The following is a 15,648-nucleotide window of genomic DNA, read 5'->3' on the forward strand; positions in this document are numbered from 1 at the left end:
AGGCCTGTTATTGCCCCTGAATACCTTCCAGTGGGACAAGATGTGGAGGTGGGAGAGAGTGATATTGATGATCCTGACCCTGTCTAGGCCTAGGCTAACATGTGTGCTGCGTCTATACTTTTGATAAAAGGGTTTAAAAAGTTAAAAAAATTAATAGAAAAACTTATGCAATAAGGATATAAAGAAAGAAAATATTTCTATATAGCTGTACAATGTATTCGTGTTTTAAGGCTAAGTGTTACTACAAAAGAGTCAAGGTTTTTTAAAAATGTAAAAGTTTATAAAGTAAAACATAACAGTAAGCTAAGGTTAATTTATTATTGAAGAAAAAATATTTCTTAAATAAATGTAGTGGAGCCTAAGTGTACAGTGTTTATAAAGTCTACAGTACTGTAATGTCCTAGGTCTTCACATTCACACACCACACACTCACTGACCTGCCCATGGCAACTTCCAGTCCTGCAAGCTCCATTCATGGGAAGTGCTCTATGTAAGGGCACCATTTTTTATCTTTTATACCATATTCTTACTGTATATTTTCTATGTTTAGGTATGTTTAGCTACACAAATCCCATTGCATTACAATTGCCTACAGTATTCAGCATGGTAATGCTCACAGACTCAAGTTGTACCTTTCAGAATACTGTTGTGTTATGATACCAAATACTGTAGGCAATTGTAGCACAGTGGTTAAGTATTTGTGGGTAGCCTAGTTGTGTAGAAGGCTATACCGTCGAAGTTTGTCTAAGTATATTCTATAATGTTCACACAATGATAAAATCGCCTAATGACGTATTTCTCAGAATGTGTCCCATCATTAAGCAACATGTAACTGTACTTCCCCTTCTTCCCACAATGGCCTCTTCTAACTTATCCCCTGAAAAATTCCCATTTGTCCTTTCAGCTCCAGCTCAGACACCAAAGAGTTTTTGCAGAATTATTCCACTTATATAAAGTTCAAAACAGGCAAAACTAACCTATGCTTTAGTAGTCAGGAGAGTGGTTACCCCTTGATGAGGGTGGCAGGTGCTAGTCATGCTTCTTGATCTGGGTGCTAGTTACACGGTTTTACTCCAGTTTGTGAAAATTGATCAACTGTGCACTCATGGCATGTGCAGTTTTTGTACAACCAGTTCAGATGACACTTCCTCCAGGAAGCCTTTGTGGATACCTCCCTTAGAGTTAATTCTGCCCCTTTCCTGTTGCTGCTCTGACTAGTTCTATCTTCTTTTCGGGTATTTAACACTCTGAATTACAGTTCCTTTATTGACATGTCTGCCTCTCCATCTAAACTGGGAGCTACTTGAGTACATGATCTGAGAATCCCCAGCACCTGCCAGCATTCTCCCACATGCTCAATAGATGAGAAGGACTGAATGAAGGAGCAAAGAGAGGAAGAAAGCATGAGCTTGGGTGCAATGGTACTTGCTCCCTTTATCTTTCTTCTTATCAAGAATACACGATATGGTGCTACTGAGCTGTTTTTAACCAACCAGGGCAAGAAATGTAAACAGTCTCCCTCACTGTCCCTCTTGTGCCTGAGAAGGATTGCCTGTGCCCCCACAGCTGGGGATCTGGCCTCTGCAGCTCCTGGGGTGCTCAGCTGGGCTCTCAGTCCACCAAGCCGGTAGCCGCTCCTCTGATCTCATCTCTTGTGTAAACGCCACAGTCCAGAAGGCTTCCCATGGGATCACCGAGTTGGCATCTGCTCACTGTCTTCTATTATTGCTTAGCTGGAGAAAACATTTCACTGCTCCAGGCAAGTCATAACAATAACAAAAAAAATTTTTTAAGGGCTTGTAGGACTAGGAGGGGTTCCTGTGGCCACTTCAGAGCTAAAAGCAGACTCACCACTTGGCAACTGGAATGCCACTCCCTACCTGCATCCTCCTCTACCTTCAGTCCTCCCTGTGTCACCTCAGGTCCCACTTCCTGCAGGTACCCCAGGCTTTTTCCCTCTCTTTCTACTAGCAAGACAAGCTGCTGGGACAATGGCCACCTATAACTCAGTGTACACGAATATGACTAAGTCTGAAGTAGCTCTGGTGTGGTGAAAAGAGCTCTGGGCTTGGAACCATAAACTCCAGGTCTCAGTTCTATCACTGTCACCTACTGCCTGGGAGCAAGTCACTCCAACTCTCTTGACCTTGCTCTCCTTTTATATAAACCAAGACATAAACAGGGTATATCGCCTATGGATTGCTAGGAGCATTCACAGTGAGATGAGGAAGCGCAAATACTTCCATACTGCTGTAAACTTCCATGCAAATATGAATAGTATTACAGGTCACATGGATGGAAGGGCACCTTTTCAAGGGGCAGTTGCACTTTAAACCTCACATCCTGAAGGAATTTCCAACATCATTGACTGAGGTGGGGAGAAATTGTGGGTCAGATGACTTTCTGATAAGAGCACTCCAAGACAAAAGGAAATAGAAGTATGTGGAAGGTCATTCACCTCCTTTAGGGAGCTGTATTTCCACATCCTGAGCATCCTGTCTCACTGGTTTTCAACAAGCCTGTCCCTAAGGTCAGAGGAGCCCTTCACTATGTAGTGGCTATTCTCCAAGACATAGTTGAAGCTCCAGCCTCATTCAGTGGCCAACACTGATGGCCCACACCTGCCTGCTGCTCCTCTAAAGGACTGCTAAAATTCCCTGCACACACCTGTCTCACAGGTGCAGAAGCCAAACCAGATGGGTAGGAAAACACACCTTCGTCTGTCAACATGCCATGTCATTGGATTCAAATGGTAAAAGTGAGTTTGGGGAGGCCATTGACAGCTAAGGGCCTTCAGCTCATCAAAGGGAAAAAACAAAAATTCCTAGTATCTAATCTAAGTCTTAACACAGGATATTTTGAGCTTCCCTTTGAGTTAACCTTTAAGGGTGTATACGCCCAAGGAATCCCAGGTGAAACTGTAGTGCAATTGCATAGGAATATCTGATGGAGTGAGGGCTGAGACACATTCCTGTGATGTTAGCAAGTTTGTTCCCAGAGCGTCTAAAGGGGAAGCAGAAGATATTCATCCTCAGATGCTCACAGCCACTGACAAAGCACCTAGAAACATGGTGGCAATGAGAATGGCATTGCTGTTTGATGGGCTTGGGATGGAATCCTGGCTCTGTCATTTATTCAGCGTGGGACCTGGTGAGCCTTGGAAAAGTTAGAGTCAGGTGCCACCAACTCAGTTTCCTCAATTATACAATAGTAATTAAAATGCCCACCTCATAGTGGTACTTCGTGAATGAAAGAAAGATGATGCATGCAGAGTGCTTACCAGTGACTGGCAGGTAAAAACTCACTAAATGGTAGCTGTTTTAATATTGTGCTTCAGAACTAACTTTCTAGCAAGTGGCCCTTTACATAAGGACCCAAATGAACATAAGCATAAGTTAAATTCCATTTTCATCCTCCAAATATCTGTTAGCAAAGGAAGCGGGGACATCTAGGCAAAACATGTATTAAAGAATGTCATTTCTTATCACTTCATTTAGGTCATGGTACAAGCTGAAGATGAAAAGTATCTATAGGGGTGCATTCTGATAGCCTGTCATTCTCACCTAAGCAAATCAGGTCCTCCCAAGTGGGGGAAGAACAGAACTTCCAAAGATGGTCCCAGTCTAAGCCACCCACACCAAGTAAAGAGACGTTCTAAAGTTGCAGCCAATCCTAAGAAATAGCCACATTGGCTATCTCTTATGGGGCCACCTGGTATCATCTTGATTCTTAATGAGAATGACCAGTCATTCAGGGACTGGGCTCCCCATGCATAGGTAACCCCCCAAACTTCTAAAATCATCTCTCTAAAAGAGAGCTGAACTCTTATATTTCAACCACAGCATAGGCACCTAATCCCACCTACCAAATTATAATCATTTTGCATCAGCCGTTTCCATACTTGTGGCCTGTAAGTTTCAATTACTTTAGGGGACAGTCAAGTAAAAAAGAAGGAGAGTTTCTTTATAAGAAGGCCTCCATTATGGAGCTTCTGTCTTAGAAAAGCAGTCATCCTGCCAAGACCCTACTAGAGCATATAGTTCAGAAGTGTTTATTGAGCAATTGACTGATTCATTGATTCATAAATTTAGTTATTCAACAAATGCATACTGGGCACTTACTTCTGCAAGGCTCAAAGGCCAGAGATGATTAAGAGAGAGTCCCTGATCTAAAGAAACTCAAAATCTAATGGAAGAGTATAAAAAAGCTGACAATAATATTGGGAAGAACAAAATACATACTCCAGATGAGCTGCAAGTGAATTGCTGTGAAAGCTCAGCGGGAGGAGCAGTTTCCCGGCATAGAGAAAACACTCAATAAGATGCTGGTAAATGAAGGCTGATGGAGCTGGTGAGCGTTTGGCTACTGGTGAAATACTGGCTCCCAGACATGCTCTGCAAAGCAGCCTCATCTTGGCCCACTCCACTTCTGCACCACCTCTGCCCACCACAGACCCCCACCTGAGGCCCTGTGATGGGCTCTGCCCTTAGCAGAGCTGGCCTGATTCCTTGCAGCATTCTGAGCTCTTCCTCTCTCTATTGAATGCAGGCCAAGCATTGATCTTCCAGCATCATCAACATGCCACATCACTTTGCAAAACCTGCATCTTACAGGCTAAGCTAATAACCCCCAAGGGATCTTAGGCAGGAGGCTCAGGTTGCAGAAAAATTGGTTCAGTTCTGAGCCCTGTTGTGACTAATATTTTCTACCTTCTATTAAATGAGGATCTTATCAATCTGGGGGCTTCTTCTGCTCTGCGTAGGAAATTGAATAGAGAGAAGTACAAGACAGCAAAAAGGGGAAGGAGTGAAATACATAGCAGCATCGGGAATTTTGTCAAGAGACATAGAAGTGCCCAGCAGTTGACAGTTTCTCTGTTGTACAAATAGAAGCAGCCTGTTGATTTAATACAATAAAATCCCAGGGGCACTCTGTGATGTTTCATAATCATGTCTGGGACTTGCAGTTTTGAGATTTGCAAAGCTTTATTCTAATGGCAAAGTGGAACCAAAGCAGACCCTTTGAAAGAGGTGATCTCAGCAGCCCTGTGGGTCAGGGGAGCAGGGTGTGGCCCAGGGGACCTTGGGAAGGGTCCCCTCAAGGCATCGGCACAGGGCAGAGGAAGGGTCAGGGTCTGTAAGGGAAGGTCTGGATTTGGGTCCTGGCTCTCTACAAACCAGACATAAAACCTTAGATAAATCACTTCACCTTTGTGAACCTCAGCCTTCTCAGTGCAGTGGTATTGATATTTACAACTAATTGATCACAAGCAGTTACAGATGTATTTGTTCCTTCTCCACTCCCACTCCTTCACTTGACTATCCTTGGAAACAAAGTGGGAGTAGGCCAGACGCGGTGGCTCATACCTGTAATCCCAGCACTTCGGGAGGCTGAGGCGGGTGGATCCCTTGAGGTCAGGAGCTCAAGACCAGCCTGGCCAACATGGTGAAACCCCGTCTCCACTAAAAATATTTTAAAATTAGCCAGGCGTGGTGGTGGGGGCCTGTAATCCCAGCTACTAGGGAGGCTGAGGCAAGAGAATCGCTTGAACTGGGGAGGGGGAGGTTCAGTGAGCCGAGATCACACCACTGCACTCCAGCCTGGGCGACAGAGCGAGACTCCATCTTAAAAGAAAAAAAAAAATAGGAGTAATAAGATCTCTGACAGGATGGTTCAGAGATGTAAACACTGTGAAGTCGTTTTCCAAAAGACAGAAATCAGCGCAATGAGGATTAAAACAGAGTGAATTTATTGGCCAAAACCATAGATCTAGATAGGGTTAGCAAACATGAAGAAACAAGTTTTTCTTTTCTTCATTTTTTGAGAATTGACTATTTGTCATCTCTTGAGACTTCAAGTTCCTAAAATGGCAATTAGGTATAATTATAATGACCATTTATTGAGTGCATGCTCTGTGCCCCACAAGCCCTGTGTTAACTTCTCCATAGGTATTAACTCATGTAATCCTCACAACATTCCTATGAGATAGGAATTTCACAGATAAATAAAGAGTTGGAGAGGTAAGTAATTTTCCCAAAGTTGCACAATTAGAGGCAGAGGCCAGATTTGGACCCAGAGCTAAATCTTCTTCTGGGCTAGTTTTGATTTTAAAAACAGAGGCAAGAAGATGGCCCATTCTGAACCAGTGTCACTTTCCTAGGCCATAAAAAATAGAGTCCTGAAGTCTCTCATTTCCTTACGCTCTTCCTGGGACTTTTACCAGAGTAAGAACAGAGAAAAACCAAAGCTTGAAGCTTACAGGTTCCAGCCCTTCACTGATGCCATTGCCCGCTGCTACCCTGGCAGCAGGCAATAATAGTAATTGTCATTCCAGGAGCCACATTTATTGAGCAGTTGCTAGCTATGCTCAGCATTCAACCCTCATCTCATTTAACCTGTTTGTCCTGCTCTAGAACTTCCCCTACTTTTCAAATGAGTAAACAGATCAGATCAAGAGAGATTGAAATTCCATGTTCTGAGTCTTATAATGTAAAGTGACATGGCCCCTCTTGTTTCTGCTGTATTCAGTTGAGACTCAGAGCCCATTAATTCTGTAAATGTTGCTTATGCAGCCCACTCGATGCCAACGCTAACAGCCAGTGGAAGAAAGCTGGTTTCTGGAAACTCACCACAGGCAGCCTGCATCTGTCTTTCCAAATTGCTTTGAGATGAGCTGAATTCAGACCCCTCCCCCTGGTGTGGTTATGGTAGTGGGAGATCGGAATGGAAGAGAAGGAAGGCTGAACAGTTTCCTCCCACCTAGGAGTGGGGTGCACCACAGCAGTGCAGACTGAGGAGCCCCACGCAGTGCTTTCAGGCCAGAGCAGGCTCTCTTCCCTCAGGACAGACTCACTCCGCAGCAGATTCCTGAGATTCCACATGGCTCTATGGTGAGGCCTTATCGTGCTGACCTCTCAGCCCAGGCTGCCCAGGGGCAACCACCCACCACTCCCAGAAGGAGCCCTGTCTCAGTCAAGGCCTCTGAGCTCACTCTGCTTGGCTGCTTGCTAGGGCTAAAGCCTCAGTGTGGTCAAACAGTGTAGTAGATATGGAGGGTGAGGGACGGAGAAAGAAGAAGCGGAAGGAAGGGGAAGAAGAAGAAAGGGAAGGAGGGAAGGGGAGGACTTTGGAAGGGGTGCAGAAGGGAAGGGAGGTCAGGCAGAAAAAACAGAAGCCACATGTTGATGTCCAGTCTCCCTGCCCAGACAGGGCAAGAGAACAGGCCCCCGCCATGTATCTCTGAGGCCCAAGCTGGACATGAGAACACATAGGCCTGGTCTTGGGGTGGAAACTCACGCAGTTCCAGAGGGGTGAGATGTTAACACAGTCAGAACTGAAACTAGAAGGCCTGGACCAAAGCACCAGGTGTAGACAGGGAAGGACACGAGGCTCAAGCCAAGATTCAAGGCAGTGGGTAGGGGGTTGACATGCAGGAGCCTGGGTGAGGGGAGGGTGGAGAGGCAGAAGAAGGTTGAGACAGAAACTTTCCCTGAGAGACTCCTCCAGTGGAACCTGGGGCTGGACAGGCCTGTGTCCTGAGTGGGACGGAGCAGGTTGTCTCACTGTGCCTTCCTGTTCCTGCCCCCTTCCCTCCTCAGAGCAGTCCACCTGGGCCAGCTCAAAAGCAGAGTCACAAGTGGGCACCTGATTCCTTCCTCCCTGTGCTGAATGAGAAGGATGCTTTAGCCCTCCTTATCCATTCTGCAGGAATGCATGCAGAGGCGCCTTCCTGGGCGCAGCCCCACTTACCACTTACCAGAGCTTGCTTGTAAGTCCTCCCTGAACTGTTGCCTGCCCCGAAGGGACATCAGCGCCATGCTGATACAGCCACAGCACCAGTGCCATTGCAGATGACCTCGTGTTTTATCTCATGCCCAGGCTCAATCAGAGACACAGTAAGTTCCTGAAGTGATGGGAACACGTACAGAACAGCACTCAGAGCTCCAGGAGCTAGTTATTTTCATCAAAACAAACAATCCTTGTTTACTGCCCACAGGACAAGGCCTGGTCTTGAGCAGGCCTCCTTCCCTCCCGCCCATCCTCAGCATACAGATACACCCTCCCTCTCCACCTCCGTGCTGGTGTGCTGGCATGCTGGCGTGGGTCCGAAACCCACATGCTGACCTGGCTGCCTGAGATCCCTCCACCCCACACTGCCTCCCATGTGCGCCAGCCTTTTCAAGCCCCTAACCGTCCCCACCAAAATTAACCCAAGCTTCCCCGAGCCCAACTGGGAGTTTCCAGAGGGGAAATAATATTAACTAGCTGAGCTCCCACTAGACTCCAGCCATTGGAATAGCTTTACAAGTGTTCTATCTTCAGTCCTTACAGCAGCTCTTTGGGGAGTTGTGTCAGGAGGAACCTAAAGCTCAGAGAGGTTAAATACTGCACCCAAGATCACACAGCAAAAAGCACCAGTGCCAATATCTCAAAGTATTCTTTTTTCACTCAGCTAGTCCAATTTTTAACATTTTTCTGAAGTCTAAACTAAGTTAGATGGGGATGGACTTTATTCAATTTTGTATGCCCTAGAGCTGGCCTACTGCTCAGTAGGTAAGAGGTAGAACCTCAATGTTGAATTAATGAATAGATGAATAAATGAATGAATAAGAGACAATGCATATGTTGAAATGAACCTTGATGATGATAAATGAAGATGTTAGTCTTCTCAGATAACATCCTTATGTATTTGTATGCTAAGGACAATTCTGAAGCAATGGTCCTATTTTAGTTTGTGTCTTCCTTACCAGTTCTTAAAAAGTGGGCTTGGGCTGAGTACAGTGGCTCATGCCTGTAATCCCAGCACTTTGGGAGGCCAAGCTGGGAGGATTGCTAGAGCCTAGGAGTTCGAGAATAGCCTGGGCAATATAGTGAGATTCCACCTCTACAAAAAAAATTTTTTTAATTAACCAGGCATGATGGTATGCGCCTTTAGTCCCAGCTACTTGAGAGGCTGAGGTGGGAGGATCACTTGAGCCCAGGAGGTTGAGGTTGCAGTGAGCAGTGATCATGCCACTGCACACCAGCCTGGGCAACAGAGCAAGATCTTGTCTCTTAAAAAATAAAAATAAACCAAAAAACAACAAACTGAAGCCTGTTCAGAGGAAAATATCAGCATTAAAAGGAGCCCACATTGATATATCAGGAAGAATTATTGTTGGTACTGTTAGAGAACAGAACATTCTGTGTCCAAATATTTGAAAGCTGGGTAAGGGTGTGTGGAAGAGGAAGAGGTTCTAATTCCTGTTCTCTCCATGAGAACTAGGATCAGGCCGGGCGGGGTAGCTCACATCTGTAATCCCAACACTTTGGGAAGCTGAGGCTGGAGGATCCCTTGAGCACAGCAGTTCAAGATCAGCCTGGGCAACATAGTGAGTAAGACCCTGACTCTATTTTTAAAAAATTATTTTAAAAAATAAAAAAAGGAGTAGGATCAAAAAGTGAAAATGTGGTGGGGCTGATCTATCATGAACATATTTGATTTCATGCATTCATTCAACAGATTTTTGGGGGACACCTCCTGCAAGTGAGGCACAATTGAAGGAGTCTAAAGAAGAAATCTTTTCTAAATTGCGATGCCTCTAAGAAAAATTACACAAAATTTACTAGGGGCTTTTCTTAGGGCCTTGAAAAAGATCTATGTGAGTAGGGGGCCCTGAAGCTTAGACTATCACTTTCACAGTCAGTTCGCCTCTACCCTGTGCACTTCCTCCCTCATCAGTAATCCTTAAATTTTGTGATTTATGCTTTCATCAAAAACAAGCAACTATATGTATTTATATCCCTTTTCTTAAATAAAAATAAAATACTATACTTGTTTTCCAACTTGAGTTAATATAGCCTCTAGATAGCTTATAGCAGTATATATAATTATTCCTCATTTCTTTTTATAGCTGCATAATATTCCATTATGTGGATATACCATTGTTTATTCAACTATTTCCCTGTTGATGAACATTTCATTACTTTCTAATCTTTTACTGCTAAACAATAATCCAGTGAATGACTTGGAGTGTCATCTTCTTAATATTTGTGCCATCAAATCTTTTGGATGGATTACTAGCTGTGGGATTGCCAAAGGGTCAATACATATGTAATTTTGTTAGATATTGCCAAATTCCCTTCCATGGGGGTTGTAGCTGAGGCCTCTCTTAATACCAGCCTCTCCCGCCACCTGCTGCTGCTTCATGCACTGCCCATAAAGTGTGGCCCACAACCACCTCCAGAGTGGCCAGTATCTAGGGAACACTCTGAGAAGAGGGAGAATCACAGAATCACACAGTGGCGGGTTGGGAAGGGCCCTGAGGTGGAGACGCCTAGATTACAGGGGCATTGCTAAACTACTGCCATCCAAGGCTGCCTGGAGTCAACAGGCTTTGAGGATCTATCTCTGAGTTGGGAGATGATTAGTAACAATGTAACATCAATAATGATCTGAAAGATAATTATTATCAGCTTAATAATAATCTGAAAGATCAGATGGAACAGAGGACGACTGGAAAGGCAGGTAGCTGTGCTCGATGTGCCTCACGCCCACTGGGGCCTCCAGACCCCAGGGCCAGAAGAAAAGGGCCTCAGCTCTTCAGGGAGAGATCCTGTCCACCCTCTCAGTGTGTGTTCACACTCAAAACTATAAGGTCAGTAAGTTGGACAGCAGCTGCCCAGGACTTAACTTATTTATAGCACAAACTATAAATATGCCCCCCTCCCCAGCCCACCCCTCCCTTGTGAAAATGGTGTAAAGAGAACAATGCAGCAGGACGGGCCATGTTGCCATCTGTGACTCTGTTCCTACAACAAATGCTTCACAGCTGCACGTCACCTGCCAGCTCCGTCAGCGCGCTGGTGTACTTGAGCTGACGGCATTCAGGGTGCAGCTGGGGCAGGGCCAGTGGAATCCCAACCCTCTGTTAGGAAGGAAACCTCATCCCTTCTCAGGAATAGCTTGGCAACAGGACAGCACTCAGAGGTCACCCCAAATGCTCCTGAGAGAATAAAGAACCATTCCATGACCAAAGAGACTGTACCATGAGGCAGTGCAGGCAACGCTGGGCATCCCCAGCAGGTACCTCGGTCCTTCCAGAGTCTGCAGCAACATAGGCTCTTTTTAAAGCTTTTAGACCACACAGTACAGCTGGGAGCAACAAATTCCCACTCCAGCACAGAGGCATGTGAAATAGACCCATCAGAAACTGAGAGCAAGTACATTTCAAATTTGCCTCTCCACTTGGAAAACTTGGAGGACAAATTTTATGTCCACATTTTGTCACTGATTCTATTATTTCCGGGTCAACATTATTGTTTTTAAATGATTAGGATCACACTCATTTCTTTTTTCTTTTTTCTTTTTTTTTTCTTTTACTTTAAGTTCTAGGGTACATGTGCACAACGTGCAGGTTTGTTACCTATGTGTACATGTGCCATGTTGGTGTGCTGCACCCATTAGCTCGTCATTTACATTAGGTATATCTCCTAAGGCTATCCCTCCCCACTCCCCATACCCCACACACTCATTTCTTTGTAATTGTTCCAGGCCATCAGGGGCTTTGTTCTTCTCTGCCCTTCTTAACTTAGCAGCCAGCCGTCTCTCCCTGCACTCGAGCATTTGCAATCTGTCTGCGGCTCGAAAGAAAAGCCAAGGGGCCCTCGTCTCTGGCTGCTCCTAGTCCTGACTCCAGATTCATTGCAGCGTTGCTTGGGTTGCTTTGCTTGAAGCTTAAGGAGAAATAATTAGGGAGGACTTCAGCTTGTCCTGGACAGGAAAGGATTTAAAGAAACCATCCCTGCATCTGAACATGGCCTAACAATGATAGAGCCTCTACCAAATGTGACTGTGGCTACAGCCTAGGAAGAAGAGGGTGCTTTTAAATCTCCCACTCCTCATCTGTACACCCACATTCATAGCAGCATTATTCACAATAGCCAAAAGATGAAAGCAACCTGTGTCCATCAACAGAGGAATGGATAAAGAAAATATGGTCTATGCATACAGTGGCATATTATTCAGCCTTAAAAACGAAGGAACTTCTGATACATGTTACAACATAGATGAAACTGGAGTGAAATAAGCTAGACACAAAAAGATAAAAACTATATGATTCTACTTACATGAAGTACCTAGAGTAGTAAAATTCAAAGAGATAGAAGTAGAATGGTGGTTGTTGCGGCTGGGAGAGGAGAAAATTGGGAGTTTTTTTTAACAGGTATGGAGTTTTGGATTGGGAAGATGAAAAAGTTATGGAAATAGATGATGGTGATGGTTGCACAACAATATCAATGTACTTAATGTCACTTAAAATTGTTAAAGTGGTAAATTTTATGTTATGTATATTTATACCATTAAAAAATAATTTTTTTTTTTTCTGGAGATGGAGTTTGGCTCTGTCACCCAGGCTGCAGTGCAGTGGTGTGATCTCGGCTCACTGCAACCTCTGCCTCCTGAGTTCAAGCGATTCTCCTGCCTTAGGCTCCTGAGTAGCCGGGACTACTGGCATGCACCACCATGCCTGGCTAATTTTTGAATTTTTTTACTGGTGACGGGGTTTCACCATATTGGCCTGGCTGGTCTTGAACTCCTGACCTCAAGTGATCCACCCTCCTCGGCCTCCCAAAGGGGTGAGATTACAGGCATGAGCCACCACACCCGGCCACAAAAAATAAAATTAAAAAAATAAATTTTTTAAAAAAGGTTTATGCCAACAGTCATTTAAAAGGTACATTTGCTTTAAGGATTAATACAACAATGAGTTTAAAATAAGTGCGTGATTTATCAAAAAAGAGGGTGAGTCTACAAAGAGATCATAAGACAAAAGTGAAGGAAACCAGGACAGATGAGGGCCTCGGGACAGGGCCTAACAGTAAGGAGAAACTCGAGGGAAGTAGGGTTAACTCTAAGGTATGACCACATTTGAAGTAGCCTGGAGAAGTCAGTGAAAAAAAAAATCCTCATTCCTTCAGGCACTATTGTGACTTTAGGGGATCCAGACCTGTCTTGAGGGTTCTAGTAGCTACAGTTGAGATCTAAAGCTCAGATACATCATTTCCTTTCAATGACTTGGCCATGTGGATAGAAGAGTGAAGCATGGGAGCTGATGTGTTGATCTCAGGAGATTGATTGCTGGCTTTCTGTGTCCTTAAGCTCTTCATGGAGAGCTCAGCTGCCCCACCTGGGAGCCATCCCAGTCTAGAAAAGCAAACCCTCTTTTGACTGTCAATCCACATGGTGTTTGCTTTTCTCTCCCGGTTCTCAGATTCTTGCTTCTGTGCCCAGGATCCTTTATCATCTGGCTCCTTTGACTTGGAAGATCCCCAAATTCTAGCCTTTGGGGCTTCTTAAATGATCTTAGCTCAACCCACAAAACTCCTTGCTTTATTCTCTAGCGGTGAAGGACAGCATCTCCACTCCTACAGTGCTACTCCCCCTTATGCTCCTCCCAGAAGAGGCAGAAAGAGCCTGCCCTCCAGGTCTTTTTGAGAAGATACCCGTGCACTGAGATGTTGAATGCTAGGTCCCCACCCTACAAGGTAGAGGGAGAGCACTGGCCGCTGCAGAAGCCAAGCCTGGAGAGATGGGCTTCCTGACCTCTGCACAGAGCAGAGTCCTGGACCTTCAGACCCAGAGGCTTTAAGATCAGGGGCCAATCTGGAATCATCTCTGCAGTGAAACACGTGGGTGTCAGTGATGGCAGCGGCTCCCTGCCTCTGTCATCACACCTGCCAGATCACTTTCAGGGCAAGGGGCTCCCTTTGGCCTCCTAGTTCCTCAGCATTCACCTTCCCACCCTGCTTGTGTCTCTCTCTGTGTTCCACATTAAAACTGGTTGCATTTCAGAGATTCAGAGACATCTAGCCTCAAACAGACCTAGGGAATCTGACCTATGAACTTCCGTGTGACTGCCCTGGCCCAGGTTCTGCTGATTGCCCTCAGTGAATAATAAACTTTAGCCAAGTCTGATACAGTTGCTAAAGATCACTTACTCCACTGAAGATCTAATTGGCTTGTGGGTCCCTATGATTACCATCTGCTTGGGGAAAGAGGAGAAAGTAATGCAGAGTTCCTAAGAGCCCCTGCAAGAGAGATGTCTTGTTAAGTCTCTCCTGCCTTTTCTCTATAGGCAACCCACCCAAAGAGTCTCACCCTTGACAACTGAACTGGCTGTGAACCAGAAACCAAACACATAAATTTTCACATACATGTATGTGACTATATACACCCATATATACATTCAAATACACATACATAGCAATATAAATAAATATAAGTATGGGTGTATATTTGAATGTATAAGTGTGGGTATATATATTTATTATATATATGAGATTTATATATATATGAAATCCAGACACTTAGTGCTTACTACATACCAGGCTCTGATTTACACACTTCACAAATACTAGCTCCTTTAATCCTCGTAATGACCCTGTGAGGTAGACAATATTCATGTCCTTATTTTACAGATGAGGACATTGAGTCACAGAGAGATGAAGTAAATTTTCCGAGGTCATTCAGCTAGGGAGTGGCAGAGCCAGGATTCAAACCCAGGATGCTCAGCCCTAACCGCGATGCAAAATCTGATGTAAAGCACTTGGTATGCAACAGGTACTGGGCAATGATAGTAGGATTAGCATTATTATTTTACCACAGCTTCAACTCACCTACCTTTTCACTGTGTAACACTGGAAAAATGCCTGGGAACAAGCTTCTTTGGTAAATGGCCGGTTCTAGTCAAGTCAGGGATACAGGATGATACAAAGTGATTCCACATACATGATCTTTTGCACTCCTGCATTTAATATTAGTTGGTTTGTCTAAAGACCTATAACTGATCAAGATTTCTAAATTTCCAGAGGCATAAATCTGAGTCATGTATTGGATTCAGAATCTGGTTTCTGAGCACTGATCTTGTTGTCAGTGAATGGGCCGAGCCACCTGCGACACATCTGCATCATGTCACAGCTTTATTACCCTCTGTTTGCTGCTTTTCATGTAGAAATTTGTGAATGACAGAAACTCATGTTTCTTTATGGAAAATGGATGCCACAAGAATGATAACTGCTGGTGCTGATGATGGAAGCAAAGAGATATAAAAAAATTGTCATTAATTCTTCAAAATGGGAGTCTTAAACAAGTTGAAGAAGAGTGGAACATGGGATTGGCAGTGACCCAGATCTGTGCCGTGATCACATCTACCATAAGCTCTATGCAAAACCTCAGAATAAGTGGTTTGTGAATTTCTACAGATATTTGTCTGGAAAACTGTGTGAAATCTGAAAGGATGGGAACTTGAGGTATGAGAACGTGTAAAGAGAAGAGGAGACCTGACCGAAATGATATGCTATAGAAGTCTTTACCATTTTAAGAATTTCCCCAGGTCTGATGGAAGCTTCATGAATGCAATGGATTTGCTCTACCTAAGTACACAGCTTGGTAGGGGATTGGATATAGAAATCCCTTTCTCTTTTTATTCAGGGAAGAAAGCAAATGGGAGCATCTGGGATCATGAGGGTATCGTGTTGGAGTGAGCTGGGCTAAGACTCCCCATGACCCATCCCTGGCCACAGCCAAAGGGCTGGCTCGAGACTCCTCTGCAGCCTCTCCATTCCCAAGGCAGCACAGATTCCTGCTTCACGATTGGCAGGTTCAAGTAT

At 44.6% G+C, this 15,648-nt stretch overlaps 1 protein-coding gene across 2 annotated transcripts in view; it reads right to left on the bottom strand.

The window, feature by feature from the left end:
- LOC109028589 (uncharacterized) overlaps positions 1 to 15,648 on the bottom strand; it is a 57,005-nt gene that overhangs the window by 25,437 nt on the left and 15,920 nt on the right. The window contains exons 3-4 of one of the 2 annotated variants that reach the window (XM_063695854.1): positions 7,757 to 7,903; positions 5,727 to 5,861 (exon numbers count right to left, since the gene is read on the bottom strand). The exons of the other annotated variant lie outside the window; for it this stretch is intronic. Coding sequence (XP_063551924.1) covers positions 7,808 to 7,903 — 96 coding nt within the window. The 3' untranslated portion in view covers positions 5,727 to 5,861; positions 7,757 to 7,807. Of the gene's footprint in view, positions 1 to 5,726; positions 5,862 to 7,756; positions 7,904 to 15,648 lie in introns of those variants that run through there. 2 annotated transcript variants of the gene reach the window in all.

Source organism: Gorilla gorilla, chromosome 1, assembly GCF_029281585.2.
Source record: "Gorilla gorilla gorilla isolate KB3781 chromosome 1, NHGRI_mGorGor1-v2.1_pri, whole genome shotgun sequence".
Taxonomy (NCBI): Eukaryota; Metazoa; Chordata; class Mammalia; order Primates; family Hominidae; genus Gorilla; species Gorilla gorilla.